This window comes from Chinchilla lanigera, unplaced genomic scaffold (assembly GCF_000276665.1).
Source record: "Chinchilla lanigera isolate Chin_1 unplaced genomic scaffold, ChiLan1.0 scaffold00034, whole genome shotgun sequence".
In the NCBI taxonomy this organism is placed as follows: Eukaryota; Metazoa; Chordata; class Mammalia; order Rodentia; family Chinchillidae; genus Chinchilla; species Chinchilla lanigera.
Window position 1 is genome coordinate 14,929,196 of NW_004955435.1, and position 11,271 is coordinate 14,940,466.

General features: G+C 42.3%; 1 protein-coding gene across 2 annotated transcripts; it reads right to left on the reverse strand.

Annotated features, from left to right (window-relative positions):
• Nucleotides 1–6: 6 nt before the first annotated feature.
• Wdr77 (WD repeat domain 77) lies at nucleotides 7–11,244 on the reverse strand. 2 transcript variants are annotated; one of them, XM_013516496.1, is made up of 10 exons: nucleotides 10,915–11,244; nucleotides 10,482–10,667; nucleotides 9,812–9,953; nucleotides 9,469–9,518; nucleotides 7,499–7,569; nucleotides 7,325–7,379; nucleotides 6,862–6,933; nucleotides 6,226–6,334; nucleotides 5,678–5,746; nucleotides 7–345 (listed from the first exon to the last, which is right to left on the reverse strand). In XM_013516496.1, exons 1-10 carry the CDS (start codon nucleotides 11,027–11,029, stop codon nucleotides 261–263), a joined length of 954 nt encoding a protein of 317 aa, XP_013371950.1. In that variant the 5' UTR covers nucleotides 11,030–11,244; the 3' UTR covers nucleotides 7–260. The 2 variants fall into 2 exon arrangements, with proteins under 2 accessions (XP_013371950.1, XP_005389006.1); XM_005388949.2 differs by lacking the exon at nucleotides 7–345 and adding an exon at nucleotides 4,048–5,080 and having other exon boundaries at nucleotides 10,915–11,243.
• Between the last annotated feature and the right edge of the window lie 27 nt (nucleotides 11,245–11,271).

The following is an 11,271-nucleotide window of genomic DNA, read 5'->3' on the forward strand; positions in this document are numbered from 1 at the left end:
GTGTGGACCAGGCTGGCCTCGAACTAGCAGTGATCCTCCTATCTCAGCCTCCTAAATGCTGGGATTACAGAAGAGTGCCACACACCCAGTTTAAACGCAGTGTTTAAACCTCAGTGTCATCATGCAGAAGTTTTATAATCTTGCACAGTCCCTCTAGCCTCTGTGAGCTTCAGTTTCCAGACATAAAATGGTTCAGACTTACTTTATAGGGTTTTATACGACTAAAAAAGTATAGTATGAAAAATTTTTAGTTCAGTACTTCACATATAGTCAGGGCTCGATGAATGGAGGCTGTTAAAAGGATTGTCCAACACAGATAAGGATGGGGATGTGCTCTGAGACCTCCTGTGACAGAGAAAGAAAATGGATAGATCATAAAAGCATCTGCTTCAGAGACCCACTCTGCATATCTTTCATACTGTCCTCCCTCTTCGGCATAGTTCAATCTGAACCTCACATTTGTACCTGTGTCAGTCCTTTGGGTTCTTATCTGCTGTGGTGCTCATGGCTAGATTTCAGACCTGACCTCTTCATCTCAAAAAGTGACTAATGATGCTGAGAATGCCAAGGTACAACAATGGAAGCCCCAAAATGACCTCTTCTTGGTTCAGAATGACCATGCCAAAGAGTTGGCTGTGTGACTCTCTATGCCTAGCAGATGATAAATAGTAAAGTGCTGGGGAAGGTTATGTTGAAAATCAGTGTGCCGTGTCACTTTATTTGCTCACAATCTTTTTCCTTTGAGTTCTTGCTGTCAAAAAAAGTACTTATTTTTACACACCTGCATACGTAGGAAATATACGTCCTTAGGGCTTAGGCTGTTCTCACGAAATGGGGCAGTCATTTACAAATGCTTTTTACTTGGGTAACTGATGGAAATCCCTAAAGCAAGGTGACCCCTTTCCAATTTAACAAGACTCATCTAGATGAAGTCAAGATCGTAGACGTGAAATGCTTTGGTTTCAACAAAGCCTTTATCCAAATCTTTCATCATGTTCGTGTAGGTAAATTGGAAAAGTATCATTGAATAAAATCAGTCGGTGGTTGAACAATATAAGTGTTCACCACAGATAATGGTAAATTTTAAAGGGCATTTTCTAATAAATTATCTCATCTTTAAAGTAAAGGTGATCTCCCAATGTTTTGTACAAAAAATGATTTTTTTTGTGCATGAAGGATTTTTATTTTGTATTCTTTTCTCCAGTAAATTTTTAAAATTATTAGTATATGTCTGATACATAATTATTTATTTTGGGGGAATTGATACATATACATCTTGATCATTTTTATTCCCCCTGCCCTGTCTGCCCTCTCCCCTCCTTCCTTTCCTGGCCTAGTTTTATAAATGTTTTAATGTTTATTTTAATGTGTACTAGAAAAAATATATCATATAAAACCATGCTTTCACAGATTTTTTTCTTGTTCTTTATGTTCTACCATAGACTTCAGAGCATACTACTAAAGTCTTTTACTATTTAAAAGTCAAACTTCACTTATTAAAAAGTGAGTGCTCTTGGTGAAGAATCCATGACTGACTTATCTTTATAGCCCCATAACCAACAGCAACCAAGCAAAAGCAACTAAGGCAATGAGCACAGCCAGCCTTAGAAACACTTTTAAGGCCAGCCAGCATCAGAGGGCTTTTGTGACAGACAAGCTGGAAAGATTGCAGAACCTGAAACTAATTAACTTGTACATGTAAAATCCATTTACTAAAGCAACCTTAACTATGTAGCTGAGACCAAATTGAAACTCAAATTCCTAATTCTTATAACTCAGTACCTCCCAGTGTGAAATACTTGACTGCAATCTTGAACTCCATTACAGGGACAAGTGAGACATATTTATATTTGCTAAAGGAACTCAAAACCAATGACACTGGCTTGGCTTCCATCAGAATGTCTAACAATGTTGTTTAGAGGCTAAACTCTTATTTGAATTTTGATAATCTGTTCTTTACACTGAAGCTACAGAGCATTGTTTGCAAGGAAGGTTTCCACACTAAATGTGTGAGATTATGGGACCTTGGGTTGTGCAGTGTGCCTCTACAACTTAAGAACTGACCCTTCTTTTTCAGATGTTCATGCTTCCCTTAGATCCTCTGTACTATGCCTGTGATTGTAAAGATGCAAAACTCCTTAACTGCCCCTTTGTTGATAGAGAATTCAACAAGGAAATGTGTTTTGAGCCCAACAGTGATCTACTTATCTTATTTGCTTTTCCAAAACTGCACTACATAGGCTGTAGTCTAAGTTCTTGAGAGAAATTTTATACAGCTTAAAACTGAGACGTTTGCTCACTTTCCAAAAAAAAATCAACTTCCTAGAAAAATGATTCTGATTTGTTCAGTGTGACCCACATGCAGACTGACAATAAGATGTTCCCTACAAACGGTGACTGGGTGTGAATTCTCTCAGCCTCTTCTGGATCGGTTCTCCTTAGATGCCCTAAAGCTTTTCAGAATGCACAAAAACATTGTGTCTCTTCTGATGCTGTCCAAAGGCAACAACGGTATCTTTTAAAAATCAGAGCCCTTTATTACTCAGGTCTAGCGGCAAGTTATCTTTTAGAGGCACCTGAAGTTGAATCTAATTTCTCAAGTAAAATACAACCCTAGCCCATCTTTTGTCCTTGGGAAACATGGCCGTTTGTTTTTGCTGCTCTGACTGTGAGTCAATAATGCCTAGATAGCAATTTATTAATGACCCATATCCCAACTGTTCTCTGGGGCAGGAAGAGACACTGAATCAGCCCGGTGTCTGATTTTACCTCTATATGTGTAAAATTTCTTCAGTGTTCCTTGTGGGTCCAAGGACTACTAAAGACCTTCGTGGAAAAGAGATCAGTATTAGAATACAGTGGATCAGGCTAATGGACTTCAGAGTAAGAATAATTAAGTTAGGAAATGGATTTACTAGTGTTTATAGACATTTGAATGAGTGTGATTAAATGCAAGATGTGTTTTTTAAAACAAAATGCTCTCCATCACTGTCACCAGTAAGTCCATACTCACTGTCCTAAAACTGCAGTCAAGGACCCAGTGAATCAACCCACATGGCACTGCATTATTCTGAGGTCACCTTTAAAAAAAAACTATCTTCTCACCATTACAGGTGCATCCAAAACTGTTCTACTTGTTCCTATGACTTTGACTAGGTTTACACGTCTTGTGGCAGTCATGTGAATCATGCATAAATCCATGTAAAGCCAACTTTTTTGTTTTATAATAAAAGATAACATGTTTTTCAACAACTATGCTTTCTTTCTTTGGTATCACTGTAACCATCTTAACACAGACACACATTACCTTGGCAACTTTTCTTTCTGGTTTTTCTCTACTCTTCTTAAACCCAAGAGGAAAAAGCGATCTAAATAAATACCTGCCCTGTCACACACCTCCTTACTCTAAGTGAAAAAATTTAAGCTTTTACCTCTGAGCAGAACTTAAGCGACTCCACCTACCCATCTGACTTCTTCCTAGGAAGTCAACAGTTATAGAAGACTTTATTCACCTTAATGCCAAGAAATCATGGCTTCTCATGTTTTACTCAAGGGTAAGCAAGAGAATAGGGAGTTCTGATTAGCAGGATGCATGCAAACTTTACTTAAGAAATATCTTGTCCATCTTCCTTGGAAGCAGCTCTTCCTTTAAGATGCACAAATTTCATGTAATTTTACCTAAATTTGCAAATTTCAAAGGTACATAACTGATTGTATTTACTTTCAATACAATCACTAAGTTATTCATAACTTCTATCAATGGCCATTCCAACCAGTCAAGAAAAGAAATATTCACTCTAAATTCCAACTAGCTACTCTGACAACTGCAGAAGCAGAAAACACAGTAGGCTGTAAGACCGACACCCTCCCTGGGAGTGGTGGCACACAATTGTAACCCCAGTACTAGGGAGGCTGAGGCAGGACTGCTGTGAGTTCAGGACCAGCCTGAACTACACAGCGACACCTAGTCTCAGAAAACCAAAATAAAAGACTGATACCCTGACTCACATAAGTGAAATACACTATATTTATCTGCACATAACAGACTTCAAAAAAGACAAACACATAAACTCTTTATTTTGCCAAACAATATTGCATTCTTTTCCCTGATGTGGGATTTCAGAATCTTAGAGGAGTTCACAATACAACATTGAGACTTCCTATATCCAAAGAAAGAGGTCCAGAAGCAGGTCAGACTCCAGGCTGGTTTTGGGTGGGAAAAGTGACAAAGATTTCTCTGTAACAGTCCCTGTCAGTTTTCTAACTTTGCTGAAGTGCCTTTAAGCTCTCCACCATCCCTAACTTCCCTCTGTGGAAAAACACTCATCTCTTATACATAATGTCATGGGGGCAGAGGAGCAGGCATCATGTAAGCACCAGCCAAACTGCAGCCAGAAAATAGATTTCTGATTCAGTTTAACGGCAAGGAGTTGTGCAAACTTTGGTGAGTGTGCCTTGCCTCTTCTTCAGAGTAGCTGGGTTGGATTCTTATGCATGGAATTATTTCCCATAATAGGGAATTAAGCCCTGTAAAATAAGTTGCCCCTATCTCTATGAACAGGTAAGAGCTGCTTCCAAACATTCAGCCAATTCCCTACAAACTTGAAAAGCATAAAACTTTCTGTCAACTTTTTTGGTGGGGAGGGAGTGGTGCTTGGGAAAACTGAGGATGATTTTAAGCCCCCCCAAAAAAGCTATGGATCTACAAATGCACTGATTGGAGGAATATATATATATTTCCATTTTCTAGAAAGTTTCCTCTTGCTGGGATACCATAGTATCCCAAAATCCAGCTCCCCTCAGGCTGAACTACAATTCCTATTAATTTTACAGATTTAGTGTATCAATACACTATAGCTGTCTCACAAACTGAGGCCAAGGACAAATAGCATGGGGGTTTGCCTTTTTCTTAAATACAGTCTACTCAGCAGTACTCTCAGGTCTGAGGTCTGGGAGAGGTTCTATGGGCACAATATGGTGGATGACTTGATGGTCCCAGCCCACCGTGGTAAGGAGGGAGTGATTGAGTGGGGACCAAGTAGCATCTCTCACAAAGTCTCTATGGGCTCTGCTCCTAAACCTAGAACAGAAGAAAGAAAAAAGAAAATGTTTGGACATGGTAGAGACAAGAAGAAAAAGCAGATGTAAGAAGCAAGAGACCCAACACATCCACAGCACATTATTTTGATGTGTACACATTTCATCATCTGTATGCCCCCATCACCAGAGGAGTAGTGCAGTCATCCAACCCCGTCCTCCATTTGCTTAGAGGAAGAAACAGTGGCCAGAACAAGGTAGCAATGTGGGCCAGAGTTAGGCAGCAAATTATGGCACAGAGGGAAGTAGAACTCCAATCTTCCAGCCCGTGCCTTTTACCTTATAGCAGGTTGCATTTCATACACCTGGTTCTCTAAGTGAAAAGGGTAGGCTTCCTTCCTATGGGAGAGGCCTCAACACTAGAATCAGAAGTTCCACCCACCCCTCCACAGGCCTCTTCTACCAGGGACACAGCTGGTTGTCAATCAGCCCTGAGTAGAGGGAGGAGTGTACCTGCTTCTAATCCTCAGTCCCCTCAGATACAGACAGAGAATTCTCCCTCTTCTGAAGAGAAGAAAAGAACGTGTTCATCACTGCTCTCTCCCTGATTGCTGATCACAGGATTCCATTTCATACTTACACCTCAGAAAGGCTCGAGTCCAGCACAGCCAGGGAGCAGTCTTCACTGAGGGAGGCCAGGAAGGGAATACTAGGACAGGACAGAGATGTATGTGAAGAGTGAAGTCCACAGATTCCAAGACAAAAAACTGACTGGGCCCACCCCAACCCCACTGTAAAGAGATCCAGCGGAGACAGCATCCTGATCCCCACTTTGCTCGAAGGTCTGGTTACCATTATAAGTTCCAAGGAAATATGAAATAGAGCAGAGCTCCCTAGCAACTAATTACCTCATGTGAGCTCTCTCTACTGTCTCAGCAGTAACTCAGAGACACGGGCTCTGCCAACTACACACCCCTAAAGCCCGCAACATAAATCATTCTGGGTGCTGAGCAGGAATGAGACAACATATCAGCCATCTTCAGACTGACTGTAAAGTCAGAAATCTCAACTAGAGTACTGCCTGCCTGCCTTAAGGAACGAACTTGATCAGCTAATGCTTTGCCAACATATGCATGCCCCTCACCTGCCCACTCATATCTAAAGGATCCTGTTGACAAATAACACTACCTGTGTGGGGAGAACACTAGTCTGGTGACACACTGGGTGTGAACTGCTGAGCTGAGGACACAGCTTGCACTCTTGGTATCCACAAGGGACACAGCCCCATTTTCATCACCTACAGAAAAAAGAAAGGGAAGGTGACAGTGGTTAAGCTCAAGGGCTCTGGTATTAGGATTTGAATCCTAGTTTCTATAGCTCGGACAAGTTAATTACTGAGCATCAGTTTCCTCTTTTGCAAAGTAGGAACAATACATCAATACATCACTGAGTCGCTATGGAAATTAATGGATGAAGTAGTGGCGGTTTCAACAACAAACTGTCACCATGTGCACAGCCTCTTTACCACCACTGCACCACATCCACCCACAGCAGACCAGAGTTCTCCATGTAACACACCACCCGGATGTGGTTCCTTGATTTCTAGCCATGCTCAGAATAGAAAAGCTGAAACAACCAAGAATCACATACAATGAGAAAAAATAATCAAGTTCTCCAAAGCTAAACTAAAACTAGCATAATTCATCCGGGACTCAATTGTGCTGACAAGACTGACAGCAAGGACATGTGCACCATGGAGTTTGTTCTTCCCCTCTCATCCTCTCCCTTCCCCGAGTCAGTATGCGCCCTGACACGCTGCCTTACCAAACACAAAGACTTCGCTTTGCTGAGGATGCCAAGCCAAGGAGGTAGGAAGGTAGCCAGACGCATTGCAGCCTACAAAGGACAGAAGGGAGGTTTGAAACAAAACTCTGAGTAGTTTGTCAAATGATGTCAGTCTAAACCCAGGGAGCACCTTTATTCAGTTCCTCAAACTCTGTGAAAGCAGTCATGTCCTCACCCTTGAACTTTATAAATACATTTATCCATCAGTCTTCAGCCCTCTACCCAGGTACAAGTTACAGGCAAGTTTCAAGCACAATGCATGAAACCGTAATTCTAACCCTCTTTCCCTGCTTTACAAAATAAAGTGAACCAGCCCTTCCTTTTGGTACTCATTATACAGTGTCCTTATGTCAGGGACTGGGCATCTGGCAGCTCTGCTTCGACTCTGGCCAAAGAAACCCTCTTCCAGTACTACCCTCCCACCACTGGCTCTCAGACTCACCCATCTGCGATGCTGGCTTGGGACATCGGGTATCCCAGAGTAAAATTCTACTGTCCTAGAAGGAAGAACAGAAAAAGGCTCTACAATGCAAAGAAGCTGCTGAGAGCAGGTCCCCAAACCACAAATTTTGGCCCGTAGGTTCCAACTGGGACTGGGAAAGAAGCTGTATCTTACCTCGCTACATGAAAGAAACATGGAGTCCTTGTGAGGAGAGGTAGCAATACAGGTCACCTGCCCCGCATGCGCTGTGAAGGAGAAAGACACGTAACAGGAGGGAGGCTGAGAACATTACAAGGCAAACCTAGATATAAAACCAAAGGGCAAGAGGAAGGCTGTGAGAAACACGCCTGGTTTCTTGATGCAACTTAACCGATTTTATGAGAGGCTATAAATTAAGAAAATCTAAGAGGAAAGGTTGACAGAGGTATAAGGAATTAATAAAGACAATGAAGGAGAAATTAGAGGTTTGGTAACAGTGAAAGAATTTGCAGTTAAGATATACTAGATGCAGGAATTACATAATATTCTAGAAGAACAGGGCCGGGGATGTAGCTCAGCGGCATAGCCCCTGCCTAGCAAGCATGAGGTTGTGAGTTCAATTCCCGGTACAAAAAAAAAAAAAAATAGAAGAACCGTTTTCATACTGGACTATACGTATCTACAAGTAGTATACAAAAACTCCTGGAAGAGTTCTTGGCATTGAGAGTTTTAAGTAGATTTTTCTAACATTTTCTTTCCTAAGATTGAGCTGCCTCTGTTTTCATAATCACCCATCCCCCAAATCTTCCCATGGCACAGTGCTCAGGTATATAAAAATCTAAGGGTCTAAACTAAAGGCTCTTCCCTAAAGGCCAAAGGTCAAAGCAAACAGTATCCAGGTAAAATTCAGTAAGGGGATTGCCTTTGTTTGAGTTGTATCAAAAGTAAAAGCCTAGCTTTGTGATTTATCTATTTCTAATAATGAGAATTAGAAATTGGTAGAAGGTTGTTGTAAGAACACATCTAACAAATTGATCTGAATTTACAAGTGAATTCAGACTTTTTTCTGACAGAAAGTAAAATTTAACTTGGCCAATGGCTTAACAATGCAAACTGGTTTTTGCTATTTGGTAGATATTTTGAATAAATGCACTAACTTTGCTAATCCAAAATTTTGACAAACGTAATGTATTAAGTGTACAATAAAGTATATGCCAGAAATTACCTTTGCAACTACTTAAATTTAAAATACTTCAGATAGCAATTTAAAAATGTATGGTGGGCATATAGCTTTCAAATTCTTTTAGGAGGTCTACATGTAAAAAATTTTGAAGATCATTGCTACACGTTAAGTACAAGCTGTAAAAACCATCTCTAACCACCTTCCAAGGTAATCTGAATGTGTTCCTGTCCTGCCATGAAGACTGAACCATTTTCCATAGTTCTTTCCTAGCCCAAATAAATGGAAAGCCTGAAGCACAGTAAGTCAAGGAGAAAATTTATTGCTCAGTTGAAATAAGCAAACTCTGAGACAAGCACATATATGACAGTATATAAAAGATGAAGAACACATAGCTCCTCCATCCTTAAAGGATTTGGAATTCAGTGTAGGAAAGAAGGCCTTAGAAATGGACAGGAACATGACTGAGCAAACAGATGACTAAAAAGAAGCTGATGACCAATGTATAGTGGGGAAGCAGGAGTGGAAGAAGGTGGAACATGTAAGTCCTATATAGCCAAGAAGGTATGAGACCATCAATAGAAACAGAGAAACTGAGTCCTATATAGCCAAAAAGATATGAGACCATCAATAGAAATAGAGAAACTGAGTCCTATATAGCCAAGAAGGTATGAGACCATCAATAGAAACAGAGAAACCAGACAAGCTGGTGACCAATGTATAGTGGGGAAGCAGGAGTGGAAGAAGATGGAACATGTAAGTCCTATATAGCCAAGAAGGTATGAGACCATCAATAGAAATAGAGAAACTGAGACAAGGAGAAGGGGTATATATTGGAATCTGACTATGTTTCCTAGAAAAACAAACAAACAAAACCTCCAGGCAGAACATGGAACTGCTGCTCCTAACATCCAAAATGTAAAGACCCCAAAGGGAATAAAAACAAGACAGCTAAGGCCAAGACTGAAAAGAAATGAATACTAACCTCGGTATGAGTTCAGTACCATCTGCTGAGCAAGGTCCCAAATCTTGATGCTAAGAAGTAAAAAGAAACAGGAAACAGACACTTACTCTTGGTCTGCATTATCAACAAAAATGTGTTCATACAAGAACTTCCTTTAACCAGCATGTCCCATGTCTTTGCCTCCTGGACTCCTGCTATGTTCTGTTTTACAAGGAACTGTCAAATCTCTAAGGCAATCCAAAAGACATGCTATGTAATTAGTCACTAGATTCTTACAATAAACCTAAAATGTCACTTAAATTAACAGGATAGTAAGGCAATCAAAGGAAATCTAGAGACAGAAATGATGAGAACAGGGTCCTACCAGAAGTCTTTGCTACCACTGACAGCTTGTGTGCCAGAGCTCAGGACACCAACCGTAGACACAATGTCATCATGCTCATACTTGCAGAACTTGCTGACAATAAGTGTCTCATTCTCATCCAACTCCCACAACTCAACAGCACCTGTTGGGGATGAAGTGGGGTGAGGTGAGGGAATAAGGGAAACATGAGCTTAGATTACACCAAAACAGTACTTCTTCTAAAACTCATGCAACCGTTGTCACTAAACTAACAAAGTAAGTCATTCCTCTAAAAGGAAAAACCCATAACATTAGGGAGTTTAACTAACTTCCAGGCCATTTGGTTTTACGCAGCCTTACTGTATTCCTAATAACAGCCTAGACAATTATGCGGAAAAAAACTCCTTTAGGAAGGCAGGGAAAGATAAAATAACCTACAAAATCCATTATTCTGCTTCCATGAGAGAACACTGGGAAATGAGGGGACAAGGATGAAGTCTCCACAATCACCTCAGCACACACAACCCAGTGACCCTTCCAGCTATTCAGACACTAATAAAAAATTGCGCAACTACTTGACAACACTCTCAACTCCTCCAGGCACTGATTATGGGACAGTAAAGACTGAGCCCAGTCCGACCTGTACCGAGACTCCGTTCTACGCCGGGAAGGGAAGGGGAAAGTGACTCACCCGAATCAGAAGCCACTAGGATACCTCTGTCCCCCATCCAAGTGAGGTCGGCCACTCCGGCCTCCGTCTGGACTCCAGCGGAGCAGAAGCCTTCATTGGGAGCAGCACATGGGTCCTTGAAAAGCCAGAGGGAGCCGGCCCAGCAGCGACCACTGAGGCTGGAGGCGCCGAGCAGAAGCGCCCCATCTAAGAGAGGGTACAAGGTGTCAGCGCGAGAGAGGTGGAGGGGCTCGTCTCTATGGTGATCGCACAGAACAGCACGCGGGCCAGGTCTGGATCTGCGCTCAGGGATGTGGGGCAGGGTTCGGGCAGCTCGGCGACGCGAGACAAGAGTCGACTGGCACGTGGGTCGCGGCGGGCTAGAGGGTCACTCCCGGGAAGGGGCGCCCCGGGAGAGAGGGAGGGAGCTCCCCGGCCCGGGATCTCGGCTCACCAGACCGGTATCGCGCAGCCTCCAGCTGCCGTTCCATACAGGCGGGCGCATTAGGAGGAAGGTTCCATTCGCGGGCCGCCGGGGGCACTAGGGGAGGTGGGGTTTCCTTCCGCATCTCCACGGTTCCAAATCCCTCCTAATCTCAAACTGGATGGCCGCCAGATTAAGCCCCAGCGGCAACACCGTCGCACCTCGGAGCCCCCGCCTCTCTTTGGAGGCAACGGTAGCTCTATTTCTCGCGAGAAGTTCTGCACCACTTCCAACCTGCTCCCAGCCTGGAGGCCACCTTCAACAAGTTTTCGGGGCTCTGTGCCTCTTCTCGCGAGAGGAAAAAAAAAAAAAACCTTCTGACTAGAA

What these genes read in the sequence shown, in the direction of transcription:
- Wdr77 (XM_005388949.2), bottom strand. Translation starts at nt 11,029, where the DNA reads ATGCGGAAGGAAACCCCACCTCCCCTAGTGCCCCCGGCGGCCCGCGAA. An exon ending in GGCTGCGCGATACCGGTCTG is followed by an intron (nt 10,668 to 10,914) that starts GTGAGCCGAGAT and finishes ACCCTCTCTTAG; the next exon opens with ATGGGGCGCTTCTGCTCGGC. An exon ending in CAAGCCAGCATCGCAGATGG is followed by an intron (nt 6,934 to 7,324) that starts GTGAGTCTGAGA and finishes TGTCCTTTGTAG; the next exon opens with GCTGCAATGCGTCTGGCTAC.